Source organism: Augochlora pura, chromosome 2 (assembly GCF_028453695.1).
Source record: "Augochlora pura isolate Apur16 chromosome 2, APUR_v2.2.1, whole genome shotgun sequence".
NCBI classification, from domain to species: Eukaryota; Metazoa; Arthropoda; class Insecta; order Hymenoptera; family Halictidae; genus Augochlora; species Augochlora pura.
The window spans coordinates 22,011,602-22,035,967 of record NC_135773.1 but is presented as its reverse complement, the minus strand read 5'-3'; the positions used below and the strand labels follow the sequence as shown (position 1 = coordinate 22,035,967).

Here is a 24,366-nt window from a genome sequence, read left to right as displayed (position 1 = left end):
ACCGCACAGATAGTCTTGAATCCAAGGGTGGCGGCGTCTGGTCGTCGTCGCCGCGGCGTCGGCGACGCCGTCGTAGAAAACTCTGAACGGACCCAGCGAACAAAACGGGCTCGTTCGCGCCAGCTGGCCGTGCCTTTTTTATCAGCCCAGTCCCGGAGCTCGTTCCTGTCGGCGAGATGTTCAAAAATCGCTTAGCCCCTGCGGATAGCCGGTCGATAAGAGAAACCGCGCTCCTGATATACGACGCGGGCTTCCGTTCCTTCCCCGGCTTCTCGTCACACGTTGCACCCAATGTTGGATCGCTTTCCACCGTATCTCCACCCGCGCGTTCCCTCCCCCCTTCCATTCTCTCTTTGTCTTTGGAACGATGGAAGAACAGGAAGCGAAGCCCGGCCAAGTAATTCGAGTTTAAATTAGTTTCCTGTTCGAGCCGGCGAAAAAATGAACGTCCCGAATTCTTATCGACTGAACCGGGAAAAGGAAGCTGCGTTTCGGGTGCCGGGATCAGAGTCGACTTCGCTTCTTTGCTCTCGCTTGGTCGCCCTCCAATTTTTAGGCTACCGAGTGCGCTATTCTTGACCCTATCTTGAGGCGCGATGGAGGAAGTGCTCGCGGAACTCCAGCAAATTATTAAGTTATTCTCGTGATTTCTCGAAATTGTGACTTTGTTGGTGGACGTAGATATAAATATATAATTATATGCAGATGTTATATGTACTAAACAATAATGTAAAAACTATAATGTCAAAAAAAACTCTTTATTCTGGGAGACATTTATATAATATAATATAAAATATATTTTATAGTATATATTTTGTACATGCATATTTATGAAACATGATTTAATTTTAATATATTACTATGTTAATACTATTACTATTACTATATTTAATATATTAATAATATATTATTATGTTAATATTATTACTATTACTATATTTAATGTATTAATAATATATTACATTATATACGTATAAACATAATGTAATATATTAAAATGGAATCATGTTTAACATAATATATTATTAATATAATATTATATTATTTTACAAATAATACGTAGTGTTTTGTTAAGTCAAAATCGAACCCCTAATTAAAATACCGATTCTTCTAATTCAAAGATAAAAGAGCTACAGTAATTTCGCTAATAATCTCTCATCTCGAAATTAATCAATCGATTGAAATAAACGATCTTAGACAAAAGACCCTGCAAAGACACTTGCTCGCCTACAATAGTTTATTTCAATCGATTGATAAATTTCGAGACACGCCTAAGCAACGTGTAGCAGCTGCTTCTGCTTTCCCTCTGTTACGCGAATACTTCGAAGTCTCGTTGATCCGTGGAATCCTCGACGGGCCGCATAACTTCGTCCGAAATTTCGTCACGCGCACCACCGCGTTCCCCTTGTTTAGGACGACGAAGAGGATTCGCGGAGGAAAATTCAAGTTCGGCGGCCGTTCTATTCCGACGGCGGAAAGTAGAGCAGTTGTCTATCAAATTTCTCGGAAGAAATTGCCGAGCCCGGGTAGAACGGTAGCAACGCCGCCTCAGCCAAGGGAACATCGAGAATGCCCATTTCTCTTTTATCCAGGGCCGTTTATTTCTTCCCCCGTGATTCTTATCACGATCCGGCTACGAGACGCGACGTGTCTTGCTGACGTTACAAGGAATTCTCATCGCTGTTCTTTCTCTCTCTCTCTCTTTCCGTGATTTCTACTCTCGTTCTAAAATACCACTCCTTATTCAGTGTCGTAACGCCTCTTTCGTCGAGCCGGTAATTCGCTGCGTCTTCAAACGAATTGCCGGGAAACGTGTGCCTCGTTGAGGTTATGTTTGGGAATCTCCACCCCCCGATAGAATAATAAATGGTAATTAAATTCTGTAGAGAGATAAAAACGATTTGAAGTCGATTTTACTTGACGAAGAAGATTTAATTTTATGAAATTAATATTTAATAAATTAATATTTAATTTAAAAAATTGCAATCGCCATAAACTGTTTTCAGATTTTATGGAGTTGTAATAAAAATTCGGAGATGAAACACAAAAGTGTACGCAAACGGTATAAAAATTAAAAAATATTGTTGCAATATTTTCAGCTAATTTTCTAATTGTTTTGTATTTTTTATATTTTAATATTTGTAGAATAAATGAAATATCGAGCAGTAAATTTTTGCAAGGAAATTGAAGCGTGCTAAATAATGTAAATAGCATCGTAACTGTAAAAGTAAAATAATTAACGCGATAAAACAATCTCTGTTAACAGACCGTCGAAATTAAATCAACGAAAATGCTCTTAATAGCTGATGATAAGAGTTTTCTTTGAAGGCAAAGTTCGGAACAATTGATTACCGGACGAGCGGCGAAAGCTTTTATGTTTCGACACGAACTGCGCGATCATTATTTCGTGAAAATAAGCGACGACATCATTATTTTACAGGAAGGATACGCAAAACTCGTTCGTTATAACGTAACAATGTAGGTATTAATTACTTGACCGAGAGACAATGACTTGTTATTTTCGCTTTAATTCGACCATTATAATTTACTTTATCCCGATCCACGATATTTATATTAATTACGCCGTGTTCTCTTTACCGCGCAACAACGATTTTGTTCAACAGCGCGAAAATTAAGAAAAATCAAGAACGAAATATCAAACGAGCTGTTTAAATCGGAATGTCTACGAAGCCCACGTTTTCATTCTCTGGACAATTGTTGCGCGTTTGCGTTGCAGCAACAGAATCCAATTAACGTCAGAGCGACGATTAAAAAAAAAACAGATTGAAAACAACTATGTAATCAATTAAACAAATTGTTTCTAGTAACGTGATATTTACGCTCCGCTCAATTATACGAGGAGAACTCGACGAATCCTTCGAAATTTCGTGTAACAAAAAACAGTCCATGCCAGTTCCTAACGAATGATAATTAACCCTTTCGCTCCGACGGGTATGTATACGCCTTCGAAGAATTACCATTTGTATATGACGAACGTATACATACATTCATACCATATATATACCATGAAATGGTTCACACCATTTCATACTTTACAAAAAATACTTCTGTTAATCAACAAACACAGTTGACTATATAATATTTATGAAATAAATTACGATAATAAGCTTTTATATTTTAGAAAGTAAAGTGACATTACTAAATATTTCAGCTTTGTTCAACGCCGCATATACTCAACTAACGCGCGACGATTAACCCTTTCGCTCCGACGGGCGTATAAATAAAATTAAACAAATAAATTACGTATTATAAATGTTTACATTTTAGAAAGTAAAGTGATATTGCCAAATATTCTATCTCATTGATGTTACTATACATTCCGTACCTCGGTGTCAACTGCTCAACGATACGTTTCTTACCGAAAGGGTTAATATTTCCTGTATCGAAGCTGAACGACCGTCCAACAACTATTCCGTCGGAAAACAAGGGTCGTCGCAACGGCGGCAACTAAGGCTCCTAACGGAATTTGCAGAACTTGTCGAAGTCCTCTGCGCGGGTTATCGAAAGACTCCGCGCGCGCGCGCGGGTGCAGAGGTGTGCACCACGCGGCAGGTAAATTAGTCGACATTACCTGTAACCGAATTATACGGCCGTGCTAAAACTTCGTCGGCGGAGGGGGTTGGCGGCCCGAGCTTTTATCCGTCAAACTAGTCGCGCGGTGCCACGCCCCACTTGAATATTTTCCCCGGCGGTGACCAAGCTTTCGGACCGAGAGAGTAAGAGAGAGAGAGAGAGAGAGAGAGAGAGAGAGAGAGAGCTGCGCGAACGAAGGAATGCATTATGCACCGCGATGTGCATAATTTCTATGGCCAGGCTCGAAGGAATTTGCCGGTTGAACATTTCCCACGGTCCTCGGGGAGACGGAGAGAGAAAGAGAGAGAAAGAGAGAGGAAGAGAGAGGAAGAGAGAGAAAGAGAGACACGGAGAAAGCCGTAAGGACGCGCTGGAAGAATATCGCGTCTCTCTCTTCCTGTATCTCTCGCTCTCTTTCTGTTTTCTCTCTCTCTCCTCTCTCTGTATCTCTCCCAGTGTCTCTCTCGCTCTCTCTCTCTCTCTCTCTCTCTGTATCTCACTCTCTCTCATTGTGTATGTCTCTCTTTCTGTATTCTCTCTCTCTCTCTCTCTCTGTATCTCTCTCAGTGTCTCTCTCGCTCTCTCTCTCTCTCTCTCTCTCTCTCTCTCTCTCTTCACATTACCTTGCATCCACCGATTCGATTCGATCCGGTTGATTCGGCGTCACGGAAATTTCTCGAAGGTGTCGTTAAGGCGGCAAGAATTCGCGGACGTGAGCGCGGCCCCGGCCCGAACCGATCCGAATGCGCCACGTAAACTGGAAAATAGATAGAGGCGAAACCAGAAGGAGGGCGATTGAGGGGGTGGGGGTGAACGGGGTTTGAACGACGTCGATGGCCACGAGGGCGTTCGGAGGCGGCGTTTGAAAGGCGGCAGATAAGAGGGGCCGGGGGCGAATAAAACCCGACCCGGGGAAAGTGAAACTGAAATTACGCGGATCTGGGAAGAGAGAGAGAGAGGGGGAGAGAGAGAGAGGTTGACGGAACAGAGGGGGTGGGAGCGGAGGGCGGTAGTGTAAGAACAGAAAGAAGAAGATAGGGGCAACGGGGCGGAAAGTGGATCGTCGGGTTGGCGTTTGTGAGAGCCGCGCGTGTATACCACGTGTACGTAACACGGTTCTTTCGTATTCCTACCATTCCGTGTTCGTCTCCGGAGATAGCTCGACGCCGACTAGACCCCTCTGTTTTCTTTCGACATCCAATTTCCATAACATTAGACTGCTTACACGTAAACAGCCGGCCTCCCGTTTACCCACGAAGCCGCGCTCGGCCCATTTAAGATCGTCACCCAATGAACGCGGCCGAAGGGGAACGTTCTCGCACGGTAGACCTTCTTTTTCGTCTTACTTTACCGTATTCGTGGCGGCCGTTGCGCTTAACCCATTGGCGTACCGTTTTCCTCGCAGTCGCCGCGATTGGGAATTTTTCAATTGGTACCATTTCTTAAAAGGTATAGAACATTAATGTTTCTTCCTGAATTTACTTGTATACTTAAATATTATTAACAAGAGATTAGAATTTTATGGCGAACATAATTCTAAGAGTTAATAGTAATCAAAAACAAGAAACCAATAATTTCAATAATAAAAGTAGAGTTTTATTACTAAAATTATTTATCGAATGTGTAACGCAGTTCTACTGCTACATATTAAAACAATTTAACTGTAAATTCCTTATATATTATGCTATATATAATGTCTTTAAATAGCACCGTGTAATAAAATTAATTTCTCTATTTTTATGTAAACTACGAGATCATTGACGTCACAGGTGTGCAACGGTGGTAGTAAACGAGTTAATATCTATATGATATCGCTTGATTTAGAATAAATAAAAAATATTGACAATCTATAAATTACATTATTTCGAAGGGAAGTTTAACAAGAAGAATCTCTCTAATAAAAAGATCGACCGAATGTTACATTACGATTCTCCCCTAAATTTATTAGGAGCTTCTTGATAATTTTTGATAATATAATTATGAAAACAATTATATTTGCATAAAGATACACAGCGTATTAATAACATAGGCTAAATAAAAATGATTGATAACATATCGAAATAACGCTATTCTCGTTGGCTCGCCATTCGCAGTGCCAGTAGTATAAGGCACGTATGGTCAGACGCGGGTGGTCAGACACGCGTTAGAAACGCATGAAAACAATTCAAGTCACACAAGCTAATTTCGACGAAAATTAATAAATGACATAACCTAGGAAAATATTCTACGCACATATTTTATTCATGATTGACTGTATTAATAAGGATATATTTTCTAAAATAACAATTTTCCAACAGAAATTGGGTACTTCTAAATTGTTACAAGACACTTTCCAACAATATTGGAAGTAGAATCAGTATTACTGTAGAGTCAGCACTACCGTAAAATCAGTACAACTGTAGTCAATACTGCTATATTCGGTACTATTGTACTCAGCACTACTGAACTCAGCACTACTATACTCAGTGCAATTGTACTCAGTACTATTAGACACAGAGAGGTCTACATGTACGTACGTTCGAGCCCATAACCGTACAGGTCCTTGTTAAATAAAATCGTAACCTCTTCGTGTAACACCGTGTTCGCGGAGGGCGCTAAAAGAAATGAAGAGGAAGGTTAAGGATCCGGGAGTGTAATTGCGGCGCTAGAGCAGAATAGTCGGTTCTAATCCAGGTGACGGTATCCTCGCCGGTACCATAACTCTCGCCTCTCTGCGAAAACACAGTCGTAGGTTTTGTCCCGCGACGGCTTATCTCGGTCTATCCTCTTATTTCCTGTCCCGGCGCTCTGCAGTTTTCCCGGTGGTAGAACCGAGGAAAACCGGGAGGAGGGCGGCTGGGAGAACACAACCAACCCCCCTACCGCCCCCACAGATCGCGTCGCCGGATCTTAGGCACACCGGCGCGCGACGTCTCTCTCTCTCTCTCTCTCTCTCTGTAAATCCTCGCGGGCCAACCGAGGGAAAACCTTTGTCGAAAACTGGAATCTAATTGCTGGATCAAGGGATTTGTTCCGCCGCGCATTCCTGACGACGCTCCTCTTCTTTTTTTTTTCTCGCGAAAGAAAAATCGAACGTCTATACCACCTGCCGGGGATTCGCCCCTGTCAACCCCCTGCCACCCCCACACCGCGAGGAAACCAGATCGCATTTATTAAACCGGAGTGTCATACAATCAAGGAGAAATGGGGAAGCTGATCTTTAGATATTTTTACGAATGAAATTTTATTAGTTGAAATACAATGAAATTGTATTAGGTCATATTGAAATGTTATAATATTATATTAGGCTCTGTTGAAATTTAATGATATTATGTTAGGTCCTGTTGAAATGTTATAATATTATATTAGGTCCTGTTGAAATGCAATGATATTACATTAAAAATATATACTCCTTTAAAAATAAATTACTTCTTCTACAAAATGTTCATTCTTTTTAATATATGTCAAATCGACGCGTAGCGTAGAGTTAGGTATATAAAAGATCCCTGTAAACCTAATGTTAAATTATGATTGGATCATGTATATTTTATGCTTTAACAATTCTATTGTTATGTTGTATTATTACGCTTTACTCAATTGTATTATTAATTATTAAAGTAAACGATTAAAGTGAAAGTGTATATATACAATACACTAATAAAAGAATATATATAGCATATACTATATATAGTTATACCAAATATATTAAGAAAAATAGTAATTTAGTTACGAAAAATTTCATCTCACTTTTAACAATTTTTTAAATCTGAACTTTGTTGATATAAAAATTATTTTCGAGCGCGATAGAATAAATTTAGTGGTGCCTGAAAGTCACCACTCGATTGCAAAGGGTTAATATCAGTGATTTCGCGTACGACGCGCATACATACGTACACGTGTAGAGAGAGGGAGAGCACGATTACAGATGTCTTAGGCGATACGATCGCGGTACGATGTTCCCCGACTTCGGTTTCCCATTGTGCGATCGTAGCACGTTCATCGGGGTCGTAGTCTGTTGAACGCAAGATGCTGATCACCTAGGCCATTGTTGATCTACAACACGGAGTTCAGCGAACTCGGTCGCCCGCCACCGGTTATATTAACCCTTAGCACTCGAGCGACTCTGCGACGCCATTGAAATCACTGTAACACGTTCCAAAATTATTTTTAACCCTCTTAGTAGCAAACAACGATATATCGTCGTTGGTCATTGTTGGAAAGATAGTTTTCTTAATATTTTCATTAAACAACAATTTCATTTCTTATTTCTTCTCCCTTTTTCAATCTTTTATTTATCAGGCTTTTCAAAATTCTTGCAATCTCTTTCCGAAACTTTATCAAACTTCGTCGAACGAGATTGTTATTATTTATACGAGATTGAATCAGACTGTTTTGGCCGGTACTGAGAGGGTTAATAGATATCGCCGAAGCTTAGATTTAAAAATTGTTAAAATTTAGATTATTGTACGACTCACGAGACTCGATTTCATATGCATAAAATAAATATTGTTACATAAAATGGAGACGCTGGAAGCCAGAAAAATTATTTTAGATTTGCAGTTGAAATGGCGTCGTGCGCAAAAGGGGTTCGTACTTCGCGCGGTTATATCGAATCGATCGCGCGGCGCTAGTGATTCGCGCGCCGCGGTGGTAACGGATACCTGAACGGCAGGTGGCAACAGGGACGATCCACGCTCCCCGCCGCCGCCGCTGCCGTTGCGACAGGTGATCCGGATCCGATTTCTCGTATTTTCGCGCGACACAGTTTTGCGGAGACAGCCGTTTCGCGAATGGTTTTTTATTTCGGCGTTTATAAGCTAACGATGACAGAGAGCCGGTGACAGACAGATAGCAGAGCGACGAGAGAACGGACGCGTCGCGGACAGCTAGTGTAATGAAGCTAGGATAATTCGTTAGGTTATATTTGTTTTTATTAATCGCGGCGGGGTTCCTGTCGTTTCTGGTTCGTTTGCCGCCGGCTCGGCGTCTTCTCTTCAAAACCCAATAAATCCGTCCCTCCGGTAACTAGAAACACTCGAGACCGCCGGAGTGCACTCCTGGAAATACGGATGTTCATTCTGGTCTTTTTGCTTTCTTTTCCAGAACCTGAAGAACCAGATCATGACGACGAACGTTTGGGTGGAACAAGTAAGTAATTACGTCTACCTTGGCTATACGGTTGATATTTATTATCGATGGCTCCGGACGAATCCGTCGACGATATGTTATATTACGTTAGGTTAGAAACTATGAAACCGGCGTTTTTGTTTAGTCTTCAGCTGTGACTGAGTCAGGTTCATGGTAACGCGCGCTCGATATTTTTATTTATAAATTTCAAAGCAATTCTTCTCGCTCGTTTCGGAAAATTTGTCCGCATTTACATCATAATTTTATTTGATTTTTCTCCGAAACCAGATACAATTGGAAATTAAATTAATTCCTTCTAAATCGAAATCAAATTGAATTTTTCTGTTATCAAAACTCTAGAAACAAGACAATGAAAGACGATAAAATTAAAAAATTATTATGAAAAATTAAATTGAAATTAAATTGAATTAAAATTGAATTAAATAAAATTAAAAAAAGATAAGGACAATAAAACAAGGAAATATTGTCTGGTCCTATTATTAAAAATATTAAAGACCGCGGAGGCGCCCGTTCGCGATGCTCCCTTCACAGAAAAATCGCCCGATCCCGTTCGTCTATTTTCTCGTCCAATGGCCTGCTGTCTCCCCGCGAATCTGCCGGTCCGAAGTTAACGAACCGTGATGCTCTCGATTCGCGAAACAACTCGCCGTAGGGGATGCAACTCCTCTCGCCGGAATCGTGGAACGAGAGAAGAGTCGGGCTCGACTCGACTGAACTCAACTCAACTCGGATCGACTCGGATCGAGACGATTCCGGGGGAAGGGTAGCTCGTTGGACCAGAGAAACGCGATTTTCTCGATAACGATAGCTGCTGGGCAAGGCGAAAGAGGGTGCGGACACGCTTTAGATAAAACAGACGAAAGGGAGGAAAATCCCGGGGGGGGGGAGACAGGGAGAGCGTCGCTTTGATCGACCGGATCCTCTCCCTTTCCAAACGCGAGCGTTTGGAATTTCAAAGCAGACGAATTTCATTTCGGTGCCTGTTGACGACGAATCGGAGTCGCGAGATGGTAATTGATCCATTTTGTCTATTTCATCGCGAGACGTCCATCTTGGACGTGTCCGCGAGGATCCCATGCATCGTTGTCTATTTCGTTCCGAATACACGAATACCTGGAGTTTCTACCGATAGGGTTTATGAAACGAATTTCTTCAAATTCATAGTTGCAAACCGCATCGTCGTTTTTAATACCTTGCACTACGATTTCTTAGACAATACGTTAATCAATTGATCACTTTATACGAGAGATATTTAATGTTTCTCACCCTTTACATTGTGGAGAAAAGGAAAACGCCTTAGATAAGGCTAAAACGACGATTTCGCGGTATATATGGAGACAGGGACGGTTTTAGATTGTTTTTGGGAAAGGAATCCGTCTGTTGGCGAATGGCTAACATAGTCGCAACAGTACTATTTATAATATTATAATATTATAATCTCACGATTTGCAATATTAAAATATGTATACTTTGGCGATGAAAGAAGTCTTCTGACTTTGGTTTGGCAGCAAGGAAAGGGAAAAGGATCTCTGTCTTGTCCCGTGCTCGCTAGAAGACTAGTCAGTGAGGCTTTCTAGCGGGTTTTACCTTACATAAGGTCAAAACGTCGGTTTTGCGGTATATATAGAAACAGGGACGATCTTAAGTAGTTTTCGGGACAGGAATCCATCTGTCAGCGACTGGTGAAAGTAGTTGCCACAACTTTGTGGCTTATTCCGTTTATAAACTCTATCCATCCAACTGGAAAGACTATATGGAGTCTCGAGAGATCTTCTTCCTTCTTCTCACGACATAACTGTGCCTTCATCCACATCGGAACAACTTCGCGACTCACTACAGCGAAGACGAAGTTTTCGTGCGTCATCGCACCATCACAACACTGTCCAAAATATTTTAGTACAGGGAAGAGGTGATCGAACTGGATCTTAGGTAACCCAATTCCGACTTCGCGCGTTACAAGAATATATATCCAGAGGTACCTATCTCGGCCGAGGATCTTAATTGAAATCGCGTTCGACCGTAATTTCGTAGAACAGGCACCGTGACCTCCGTCGTGCTTCTCATCGTCACGAGATTCGCGGCGCGTCGATGTGTAGGTTGATGGCCGGCCGCGTTAGCCGGGGACTAATTTTTTGTGCCGGCACCACCGTCTCCGCCCGGAATCAGCAGCAGCGGCCAGGCAATTGGCAGAGCTCCGGCACGTCGGTTTTTCCTCCCGGCATTCTTCCCTACGGTTGGCTCGAGGGTCCCGATCGTTTGTCCGCATCAATAGACCTAGCGCCTCTTTTTCTTGCATCGGGACCTGGAAGAGCGATGCTTGCCAAGCGAGCGACGCCGCCGCGCCGGTGAACCGGCCGAGCCGGTGGCTGCAAGGTGGTAGCGGGCAAGACGGGGCGGCCAGGATGCTCTGCCAACGGAAACGCCTGCTCTTTAACCGGCCGGCTTTCGAATTGTTTGCGATCGCTGGACGACAAACGGGCTTTCTTCGAAGCCGTCGGCTTTGCGGATTGTACCGGGCTTCGTGTTGACTGCCGATCCAACTGAGGGTCATCGCGGTAATTGAACGTTCTTCTTTTTTTGTTAATCTCGCGTCGAGGGATCTGGTTCTTTAGTTACAGCTCCGGTATAATGTAAATAGTTTCGGTAGTTATTTAAATGTGGTTCTTTTCTTCTTCTATTTATTTTCTTATTTTATTTGATAGCTAATTTATGTCTAATTTATGTCACCTTATGTCCTTCTCTTCTGTTTTATTTGACATCTATTTATTTTCTTATTTTACTTGATAGCTAATTTATGTCTAATTTATGTCAGGTTATAAATAATAAATATAGACAAACTACATGGAAAATACGCATACAAAATAGAAAATAATATAAAATGTACACGTAAAATACAAAATAATATAAAATATACACAAAAAATATAAAATAATGTAAAATATACACAAAAAATTTAAAATAATATGAAATATACACATAAAATATAAAATAATATAAAATATAAAATAATACGAAATATCCATACTATTCTCATCCTGTACGTTGCGACTCGCGACTATTATACCTTTTACCTTCAGAAAAGATCCTCCAATATTTTGCCTAAAGATCCGCGGTCTGCTCTCGACAGCTTGCAAAAGCAAGATCGTAACACGATCGAAATAGTTCGCACCCAATCGTCGCCATATGCCGGCAGAAAACACCGCAAGACGGTAGGCATCGTCGCGGTACAAATCAGATTGGTAGCGAGCGTCGCGCGACACGTTCCCTCAAGTTAGCACTCGCCTTCTATCGAGCTCCGTCTTGCGGCTGACGTTTTCTGACAGCGAAATAAGCCGGCAATCTTCGACGTGCCCGAACGTCGTCGTCGTCGTCGTCGTCGACGACGGCTGCGAATTTCCTCTCCGAGATTCGGGGCGCGTATCTTTCGCGCGCCGGTTGCGGCAGACTCGTCGCCGGGAATCAGCGCGAGGATGAGCGGGCGCGGCAGACCGCGGCAGAAGAAGGAAATACGTAAATTTCCAGATATCCGCGGCGCAGGAAAGGTTACGCGGTAGAATTTTCGGCGAGCCCCTAAATCGAGCGCAATTTCGGCCGCCACGCTCGAAATCCCGGAGTCTTCGTGGCCGATAGCTTTCCGATAACGTGACAGCTCCGAGAGTCTGTGCCAGCGAGGATACGCTAAGCGAACGCGCGCGCCGGTTAAAAGGGTTCGCCGCGTACCGGCGACGATGCCCGGCATCGATTTTCGCTTTATATTCGCGCGACGGTGAACCCGCGGCATCCTGATTATATTTAATTTCGCGCGATGCCGAACGCCGCAATGATCCTGGAATTATGCTTTCTGTCAGCGAAATTATTTTAGGATCGTCTTGGAGTTTAAGGTTTAGTTATAGTGGGTCGTTGAATTCGTCTTGATACTAGCTATGATATTATTAAGGCAACGAAAGGATTATAAGATATTAAATTTTAAAATAGTGGATTACGTGTTTATGAAATATGTTTGTGTTTAATATATTCAATATATTTATGAAATATATAATCTATAAATGTATTTATGAAATATGTAATCTATAAAATGTATTTTTAATATATATAACCTGTAAATATATTTATAAAATATATAATGTATAAATATATTTATGAAATATATGATCCATGAATATATTTATAAATATATAATCTACAAATATATAAATCAGTAGTATTAGATTACAAAACATTATTAAATTAACAGACACATTCGATTATCCACTTTTTATACTTTAATAATTCGTAGCATAGTGAATGCTGTCCAATATTTGTTGGAAAAATTTGCTGTCGCATCATGGAAAATCTCTGAAAAATCGTGGAATCCTGACGAAAAAGCAAACATTCTCTTGCGGACGGTCTCGTGATTTATAATTAAAAAATGGCGAGTGTCCAAATATAACCTTAAACCGTGACGAAGTTTTCGTGCCGTTGAACAAGCACTCTCGTAATACTCGGTTAAAAGTGAATAATTTTCGAGAGTATTTTAATCATAATCCTGCAAAATGGATTTTGTTTCGGATAGTTCAGGGAATATTTATAAGTACTGAAATATTAAAAATAGTTAATGGTTACGTTGGAAAACTGTAAAATGTATTGTGGCAACGGGGTGGTAAAACTTTATAATGGCGGTATCACAGTTGTGAATAATAAATAATAAATGTAATAGAAATAATAAATATCAGTAATCAAAATCACAATATTCCACGAAAATTCTTGTTTACTTGATAGCTAATGATAGCTAGTATAGTATATATCTTAAAGTATAGTATAGTTTTAGTAAAATAATAAATGACTGGAGTAAAGTATCGATTAAAAATCGTTAACATATCGATGTAGTCACTGCTTATCGAAAACAGTATCGATAGACATAACTCTGTGCACGGGAAACTGCTCTAACTGAAATAAAAAATTATGTCTCGGAACGGTCGCACGCGTGTCACCTTATAGAAAACAGCGCTCCGAGTGGCGGCGGCCGCGCGAATAGAATACGATGCACCACGGGGTAATCGTGGATCGATACTCGTTGCTCGGCTGCGACAAGCACGAGTAGTCGCGGTCGTCGAGAGTTTTCGAGACCGATATCGAAAGCGCGCGACGGGCGGCGGCGGCGGCGGTTCGTTCCTCAGGCGCGCCTGTACCGAGAATATAGCCGGCAAATTGGCGTCGTGTTTTTCTCTTTGCCCGACGCGAATCGGCGACAGTTTTACGATGTCGTACAGTGAGGGGGGAGGGGCGGTCGGGGCTCGAGAACGAACCATCGAGGAGACGTCTTTTTCACGGCCGGCAGACGGACGGGAAATCTGAATGCGAATCACGCCGGCACGTCGTTTATTGTTGGAGGGGTGGAGCCTGTAAATTTTTACGGGACCAACCGAACGATTCGCTCCTCTATAATTCTTTAAAGACTCGGGAGAACCGGCCGATACTGTTAACCCTTTGCCGACGATGAGGTTTTCGATCGAACGGGGCAGTTAGACGAGAAGATTTTGTTAAGAGGGTTGAGTGTCCTCTATGGAAATTATTTTAATTTATGTATAATACGAATATTATTTATATAAGGTTATATGCAATTATATAGAATTGTGTAATTTATGTAGAATTATTTTATTTTGTATGTAATACAAATATAATTTATATACGATAATAATAATAAATACAATTCATATGCAATTATATAATTTATATACAATTATTTTATTTTGTATAGAATACAAATATAATTTATATACGATTATATGCAACTATATAGAATTATTGCAAATTATGTACACCATTATTAACAAAATATACACATCCAAATAACTCGTATTGCAAACTTTCACCATTCATTATTGTCAAATCATTATCAAAATAACTATCAATTTCAAGGATATCGCAACCTCGGGAATTGTTCACTAATCTATATAAACTAATGATACTATCTAACATAATCATGTGATCCGATCTGTCGATGGACCTATCGCTTCCGGTACGATCTTTTGACAATCGATGCCCGGTTCTCGAAACATGCGCGAAATAAAGGCTCGGTGAAATCTCAGCTAAAAATTCAGCGTAACCAGAGGGATCAATTGTTCCTTTTATTTTCTATTATTTATTGCTCTTTTTATGTCGGCGACAATGGTACCTCTCATCCACCGTTTGAGCTCTTCTGTGCCTTGGGAATCGAAGCCGTGGCGCGTTTACGTATCCGTAATTGATTTACACCGTAGCAGCAGCAGCAGTAGCAGCAGGGGTGGTCCGCGAGCCGAATTTTTATCGGACATCTGACCCCCGAGCAACGAACTCCGGTAATTGCGTCCGGAATAATTCACGTTCCATCGAAAATCAATTAATCTCGGCGAACTCTGTTGCACAGACACGCGTACACATGGAACCGAGTTTTCTACTGTTTAGCGTGCTAGCGCGATCTAATTAGAAATTACTTCCACACCGCAGCCGCGGCGTTTCTACGGTTTTCAAGGCTTAGGGGTGGGTCGTGTCGCAGATGTAATCCCTGATATTCTTTATTGGTTATCCTAATTCAATGCGATCGATGCGTTTAGGTTATTTAGGTGTGTTTGTGACGATCAGGTTGTAAAGTTACAGCTTCTCGATGATTTATCAATTTTTGAAGGAGAGATCAGCGACAGAAATAAAAAATCGTTTCGCCATGAAAGACAGTATAAAAAAACAGAGTTGTCTTATTAATTACATGAATAATATAACGACACAATAATAATAAAATAGGATAATATAATAATTATATAGTAAGACAATATAATATTAATATAATGAAATAACATAATAATATAATATAATACTAAAACAATAAGATAACAGAATAATATAATACAATAGCATAATAATATAATAGCTGTCTTATACTATTAATTATACTCGTATTATTATTGAAGTATCTCGCAAAACTATTGTTTCAGATTTTCTTCATTCTTTAAGTTATATATTTATTTCACGTCGTTCTTTTTTTATGAACATCCAACTATAACGTTGTTAGAATCAATAAAAATTTTGTTAAGCTTATATCCCATGGGAACAGAAATAACATAGTCTTTGGCATTAGGTATAAAATTATGTAATTACAATTTAATTATCTGCCAAAAGTGTAGAAATTAGTCGAAGCTGCCATAAAATTAGGTCGAAATTAATTCAAGCTCTGTAAATAAGTAATAGAGATTAAAAAATAAAATGTAGCTCGTTGGAAGCGAGTTCGTGGATAAATATTTATGTTTGTTGCGCGGTTCTGTTTACAGGAATGGAACGATTACAAGTTGAAGTGGAACCCGGACGACTATGGCGGTGTCGACACTCTCCACGTACCATCGGAACACATATGGCTGCCGGACATTGTTCTTTACAACAAGTAAGTGCATTCTGCATTTTATTATACCATGTTCGTAAGGCAAATACACAACCGCGTTGACTGTGCGTCAATGATTCATATTCTCTTCGAGACAGATTTTCTGCAATTTATTTTATAACCGTGGAGATTAATTACTTTGAAACTTTTATTATATATAAATAATACAACTGTATCATTTGCAACATTCGTTTGCCATCTTTTATTAATACAGTATCCCTGATCAATGCTTACGTTCGAGGACTATATTAACCCTTTGAACTCGAATGTCTCTTCTTAGGGGATGAAACAATGCTAATAGCATTATGAAGCAAAAATTTGTAATCTAGAAAGTAGTCTAATTAATACTTGAAATTACTAATAAAGTACTAATTATACTACTTGAAATTGCTAATGATGTAATGATTATACAACTTAAAATTACCAATAAAGCAGTAATTATACTACCAATAAAGTAATAATTATACTACCACTTAAATTATTACCAATAAAGTAATAATTATACTAGCACTTAAAGTATTTCCAATAAAGTAATAATTATACTACCACATCAAGATTACAAATTTTCGTTTCACACAATCTGAAACGAAATTCTACTAAAATTCAAATTTATATTAAAAATTCAATCAGCATCTCATGCCGCTTCATGATCGAATAAATTTCATCTGCCATTTAATGAATGACGAATCCAAAGAAGAAATCTGAACTAATAATTGTATCGCACAGAGCTAACAATTTGTCAATCGGATCGCGTTGTCCCGTCCGGTTCGTAATAGTTTTCGCGACCGCGCGAGATTAAAATTGTAAACGGTCCCCGAAAGTCAATCGGCTGGAAACCACCGGGATATAGTATAATACATCGGCGCGGACCGGGAACAATTTTCCGCACAACATCTTGCATGAACGGATGCAGAGGAGACTGGGGGAGGGGAGGGGTTTGCCCCGCGGAAGTAATCTGTCCGAGCGATATTATTTTTACAGTCGGAAATGGTCGGTTCTAAACAGCTGCTCGATAGAACGGCAGAGGATATTGCGGGTAGCTTCCGGTTTAATGTCGTGCACCGCTGTTGTTTCTAATTTCATAAACTCCCGGCCACACCCACCGCCTTGTACGCCGTCGCTTAGTTTCGAAGCAAGTGACACGTGTGCACGGTGGGAATTGCTCGAATCGAAAAAGGAAACGCGCCAAGCACCTCTGCACGGTTATTTGGGAGGAAAATTATCAGATTTAATCCTTTCGCTTCGAATGGCATATGTATATATATATTTGGCATCTGTATGATATGTATACAAGTAGTATGATACTTGTGGTCAATGACTAATTCTTCGTTTATATATGTTTTTTCTTTTATTAAAAATCTGAAGAATGCGTGCTATGTTAGAGCAACATGTGTTTTATTAACCCTTTCGCCCCGAGAACCGCATATATATGCGTCATCCAAACTAAGAAAAACGCATATACAAAAATGACACGCACTGTGCATATTTCTGGCGCCAGCTTTCGTTCGCTGACGACACTTCGACTGACGACACTGGACTATCGAAGCGAAAGGATTAAAATACGATTAAATTTGATATTGTTATTAGTTCGTTGTTAACAGGTTCCAATAATAAACCGTAAAATTGATTCTATCTTAGATCTAACGCGCTGTTCAGGTGGCGAATAAAATTATATTGCGACGAACAAAATTAATTTAACAAACAAAAAGGAGGCTATTAAAGAGGTGATAAACGTTATGAAGAGAATTATCAAAAAATTTCATGAGAATGAGTAAAGGAAAAGAAACACAGAGAAGGGTTAGTGAGTTCGTTTCCTTTATACTATAATTTTTATAGTATAAAGGATATAATTGTTTTATATATTGTAACAAACCGGGAACATCGTCTCCTCAACAAGACACTTAGAATTAAATTAAAGCCTCGTTCCCGCTTTATCATTTACCATAGAACCGCGTCGTTCTCTCTGGCACGGCTGACCGACCCTCCGCATAATCATCCAACGAAAAATGAGGCGGCGACCCGTCCCCGATATATCAGTGTGACAAAGTTCGACTAGATGGAGTTTCCCTGTATGCATATCGGGTCCGACTACGCTCGCCGACGATATCCCCGCAGCACCGTCGTTTCGGCCATCCTTTCGGGTTAATCCGCGCGTGCCGGTGTGGTCCGCGGATCCCCTTTTCTCTCATTCTTTCGCTGACGCGCTGGGGAACGACGGTCGCGTGTATCGGGTGCCGGTCGCCGTACAGAACAGCCAGAGTCGTCCGTCACCTTGGTCCCGGCCATAGCTCATAGGATTTTAGCGCGGTGGCGGAAAGCGCGCGCGGAGGACGCACGGTATCTCTCGTAAACCTCTACCCCTGCGGAATATTCGAGGGCGGGTTACGTGACGGTGTTTCGCCGGCATCCGGTAAGACCATTTTGAAAATCCACGGGCCGAGAGAACGGCTCGCATACGTCCCGCGTTATACCGCCACCGCCCCCCCCCCCCCCGGGCTAACGCTGAGAAATAGGATGTAGTTCGCCCGCGCGGACGACACTTTTACGAGGAAGCCGGGTCACGGAACCGACCCCGAACAACGTCGTTCACCACGACAACGACGCCTTGCGAACGACGCAGCGCGCGCGGACCACGCCGCACTGGTTATCGCGACGGCCGACCGGATTCCCCTTTGCGGCTGACGAACCACGATCGGGAGTTGTTATATCTATGGTTATTCTTTAACATAGAAACCTAAGGAAAATTACAGATTTTGCATTAAAATCGTAGTTTAATATAGAGCGAAACACCTAACGAGTGTCAATACTACTTAGAAAAATAGATAAAACAGGAATAAGATTTTTTCATTAACACGTTGACGCCGGCGTCGATATTCACGATTTTCTCTGCGAATAGACGCCCGAAATTTACAAAAATTAAATAATTACGTTAAGTTTGTAATATTGAATTTCTGTGTTTTTACTCCAAAGGAAAGGTGTAAATAGTACGAGACTGAATAAATCAGTTTTTTCGCCAGTAAATTCCGGTCCTCTGTTTAATAGAGTTCGCACATGTAACGTCACAATTCGTCGCTATTGCTGACGACGACGTGACGTCTCAATAGGAGTTGTCCCCGTTGGAACCGAATCTACGGTGCCCCGTACTTCCGGCGTCTAATAACGCTCGAACGGAACCGAAGCGAAAGAAAGGGGAAATTATTACAGCAATCACGGTGAATTCTATAGAATGTAGTCGGGGGAAATGTTACGCGGATGTTCGTAATGGGGGACAACCAATCAAATTTTATTCGGTATCGTCGAATAAATATCCAATCGAAGCGAAATTGATTTACATATAAATTTGGACGAGGAGGGTTTATAAGGACGGCAATCAATTCCCGCAGGAATTCGAAAAGTAATCGCTTTAAATACGGTTGATTGAATGTGGAGTGTTTTTTCCGGAGATTATCGATTAAAATTGAAAATAATTATATTACGTTATTTGTAATTCTGAGTAGTAATTATACTACGTTGTTAGTAATTTCAAGTAGTATTTATACTATTTTATTCGTTATTTTAAGTAGTAATTATACTACATTATTAGTAATTTTATGTAGCAAAATTTTACTGGTTGCTAACGAAAAATAAAAGATCACTGTTTTTTATTTATATTCTTGCCTGAGAAAGTAATAAAAAGTTAACAAAACCCTACTCTGTATAATCTAAATCTATAATCTATATATAAATTCTATATAACCTAAATCTATAATCTATATATAAATTCTATATAATCTAAAGTATTCTTTATTATTTTCAATTTAATTGCAACATATAACTTAAATTGTTTTCGCTCGAAGAATATTTCGTTCTAACACCATAGCGGTAAAAGCGACGCCGCCATATTTATGCTGGGCAAACCTTTAATTTCCCTAATGAAAGAAAATTTTTATTGTTGTTTGTTAATTTTAAACTGCGTTTCGTCCCGTTGCCGTCTCTTTGTTGATTATATCTCAGTCGAATAAGCCGTGCGTGGAAATTTTGTCAGAGAACAAAGCGATGCCGGAATGCGAAAAGTAATTGTAAAAGGTATACTAATATTAACTCTTCAACGCTGCGCAGGGCACTGAAAATCGTCAAAACGCGGACTTCATTCATTTAATTGTTATTTGTTCATCTCCCTTTACGAAGCGAACTATTTCGCTGGTTTTTTTTTTTATTCTGTTTAGATCGCGATTTTTCTAAGGATTTATTCCATCAGCTGTTCTATAAATCCAAGGGGCCACCCAATGAAATTTCAATAAAATTTCAATGAAACATCGCAGCATGTAGAATCTCTCAATTGTTGCTCTCAGAAAGGCGGATTTCATATTGTGGCACACAGAGAGATTTGGTTGAATTTGGTTGGAGTCGTCAGTAAGGCAATCCAGCGGTTTCTGCCTTAGATAAGGGTAAAACGACGTTTTCGCGGTGTATATAGAAACAGGGACGGTCTGAAGCAACTTTCCGGAAAAAAAATTCATCTGCTGGCGAATGGCGGAGGTAGTCGTCACAATATAATTATAATTTTATTCATCTTCCATATTCCATCAGCTGTTATAGAAATCCAAGGGAACCATGAAACTCCATCGAAAGTTTAATGAAACTCCAATGAAACTTCAATGAAACTCCAATGAAATATCGCAGCATGTATAATCTAATTGTTGCTCTCGGCATCGCGATGCACGATTTGCAAGAACTACATCCATTACGTCGTCCAACCCTTCTACATACCACGTAACCTCTAGCAGTGACTACACCTCAATAATTAATCTCCAAAGCATGAATTAGCTGCGTACACAGCCACGCCTTATAGCTAACTCCCGTGCAATTAAACTGCTACACTATATCCGGCCATTTTGTGATTACGGAGAACAAACTTCGACGTTAATAAATCATTTTGAAGCTTAATAAAACAAACAACGCGAACCGAGATAACGTTAAATTAGTATCCAGGTTATCTAGACGTTGCAATTTGTTTGCATTTCAATTGAAAGGAGATGATGATGAATAAACATATTAAAATTTGCAAGTGGAACGATAAAAACGATTTTATTGCATTCAAATTATTATCGAATATTTTGGAATTATAATAGGATAAATTTTCATATAATTAAAAATAGTGTTATAGTTCATACTTTATTCTTTATTACAGGTAGTATTTGGATTTACAAACTTCAAGTAGCTTAAAGTCTTTTTCTGATTTATACATAAATAAAAATTCGTACAACAGAAGATAAAAACAATTGTTTATACAGTTAAACCCTTTGACTACTGTTGGCACCTATTGGCGTCCGACACATGTCGGCTTCCCGGTACTGTAGACGCCAATTGGCGTCCACATAAAATTTCACCTGTTTCGCCCGTTTATTATTAAATTTGATTATTAAATATTATAAAAACAGCTCAAAATTAATATTCACTTCAAGTAACATTGCTTCATCATAATAGAGTTCAATATTTTGAATATTTTAATATACTTCCTCAGAAATGCAAGTCTAACGAAAAACAATCTGTGCCAAAGTCTGCCGTAGCCAAAGGGTTAAAGATTTTCTGATAAATAAACGGTGAACGCGTGTTAATAATACAATAAGTTAATTTCTATATCCAAAAGCACCTCTGCGCGGTACAAAAATGCGTTTTTCGTAGAGAACGAGCAAGGATCAAGCGCGACGGGCTTTTTTGGTTTTTCGTACAGTTTCGATTCCGGGATAGTCAGATTTTTCATTTCGGACAATCTAGATCCGGGCATTTCGACCACTATGCACGACCGTTTCAATTACTCGGCGGCGGTGGTGGTGATCGATTGTCCTGGCGGCGCGGCGCTTCAAAAGGCTCAAAGTATACCAAGGCTTTGTAGCCCGATAGCATGCAAATGCATCCTGCCTGTGCTTGGCCTCGATCGCGACCCATCGGTAGAGAGAGAGGGGGGCAAGTAATTTATATGGAACACTCGAATCCGATTAATAATTCACCGAGATTCGGTGGAGTTTCCCTCTGAAAGGGAAGTGGCTGTTTGAAACGAAATCCAAGCGGAACCCCCGTTCCCCGATCGTCACCGACGCAATTCTTTCGATTACAGGATATCGAGAGCAAGGGTGTAGGGTGGGGGGAAGGGGGAGATCTCGGAGATATAATAAATACGGCGTTGTTTAGGCGGACGAGACCCGATGACGTAGTTCGTTTGACACGGAACCGAGAACCGACGTACCCTGCTCCTTTGGTACCTTCGGTGATCCCCTTTTGACGAGTATTATCGAATTTCGGCCCTCTGACGCCGACAATTCGCTGTTTAATAACTTGGCGTTGTGCACACCGGGATAAAAGTTTCTCGATTACCTCGGCACGCTTTGAAACGGCAACAGCTCGCCGTGAATTATTAATTTCTTTGCGCAGACAACGATTTTTGCGATGGATCGCCGATGGGGGGAATTTTTGATACGGTAATTTCGGTGTTACGCGGACGCCGGATATAATCGGCGCTCGTACCGAAAGGGTTAAAAGCGAGAAAGGCGCGAACGATAGGCCGTTTCGCGCGAAACACGTCGATCATCGATTTTCGGTAATAATTGCGTAATTAACTCTTCGCGCGTACAAGCTACCGGTTGACGCAGACACTCACGGTCGGCGAGGACTCCTAGGCTGCCTCTCGCCGGGTTCTTCATCAACTCCCAAGAGAGGTAGGATAGGGTATGAGAGAGGGGGAGAGCGAAGTAAATAGGGAGAGAAGCGGAAGGGTGGTTCCGAGGCACCGAGAGTACATCAATTAAATCGAAGTCAAGTTGCCCTAGCGAGCTTTGCTCGGTCTCGTACCGACTGATCTCCGACTTCCGACTTCCATCCACCCCCTTTCCAACCCCCTTTTCATCCCCCCTTATCCCCTCTTTCTTAGTCTCCCGTCCTCTGCGCGTTGATTTTCGTGCTTGGAAGTTATACTATACTGCCTTCTCGCCATTTATTCTACCTTGTTTTCGCGAAAACAAGATTTCACGCCTGATTTCTTGTAAATGATTTTGTTTATAAAAACGAAGGGGTAACTATATTGACGAAAGTAGAATCAACAATTGAACGGCGGAGTATTTGCAGAAAAATAACAACTGTCAATGGGTGTGCTTAGGATCTTTTATAATTTTATTTAGAAATTTCTCTTTACATAGATTTACATAGTTTAACATGGTTTTTAATGTTCTTGTGGACACGATAATTATTTTATAGATTTTTAGTGGAACGTGTAATGATCTTAATTAATTGTCAGAAACTAGGGACACGGTTAAGAATATTTATATTATGAATAAAAATGGAATCCTATCCATTAGAAGTCAAATTGACTGCGCCTATTTACTAAATATAGTGTAAAATAAATAAACAATTATAAATATTACAAACCGCGAGACTCCGCAAAAAGAAAGTGTTTACGACCTTTTTACCAGGAAATCGGTTCGAGTTAATAAAGACACTGTGTTCTTAATGAAAAGAATACGGAACGTGTCACCTTAATTATGTGTACACCGTAATTATAGGTTATGTTCAAGGGAACCTTATGCAATCACGGTAGCAGCAACGCTCTATTTAATTAACTTCACCGCTGCATATTAGAATTTTTTCATTACTTCGATATGAATTCCATTTTATCAAAGGGATTTATTTGATCTCAACGGTTCCATATCAGCTTCCATTAAGATTTTCTAAAGAACATGATTCAGTGGAAAAATGGTATTCAATATTCAATATTTAAAATATTTATTAAGAACACTGCATTGATCCTCGCAGTATTATTAAAAATATTATTGCCTTACCGTGCTCTGACGAGTCCGACTCGCGATGGAAATTAGTAGTAATAAATAATTAAGTATAGATGTTATTTTGTTCTTTAAAGTTGAAATCAAATTCTAATTTCTTGTTATTAATATTCAAGCATTTAAGTATTAAGTCCTTCAATAAGTAATTAGGTGCGATTCGGATGCAGATTTCTTTTGAATAAAGTAGTGCAATAAAATTCCCCGCAAAACCATTTTATTCGTCACAAAAGTAGACATCTTCGGAACCACTAGACAAACACGTGGTTGACACTATAGTGAACAATGATACAACGAAATTTAAGGTAACATACGGTACTTTCTTGCCGATGAGTCACCATTTGAAATTCCATGCACGGAGTGCTATTAATACTGTCTTTTGAGAAACAACGAGAACTTATTCAAGGACCTAATGTAAAGAAAATGGTACGTCAAGGGGTTAAGGCC

General features: G+C 40.2%; 1 protein-coding gene across 8 annotated transcripts in view; it reads left to right on the top strand.

Moving 5' to 3' along the window:
- The window catches only part of Nachralpha1 (nicotinic acetylcholine receptor alpha1), a 111,004-nt gene that overhangs the window by 28,218 nt on the left and 58,420 nt on the right, over positions 1 to 24,366 (top strand). For all 8 annotated transcript variants that reach the window (XM_078188151.1, XM_078188141.1, XM_078188172.1 and 5 more), the window contains exons 2-3: positions 8,677 to 8,721; positions 16,002 to 16,111. In XM_078188151.1, coding sequence (XP_078044277.1) covers positions 8,677 to 8,721; positions 16,002 to 16,111 — 155 coding nt within the window. The remainder of the gene's footprint in view (positions 1 to 8,676; positions 8,722 to 16,001; positions 16,112 to 24,366) is intronic.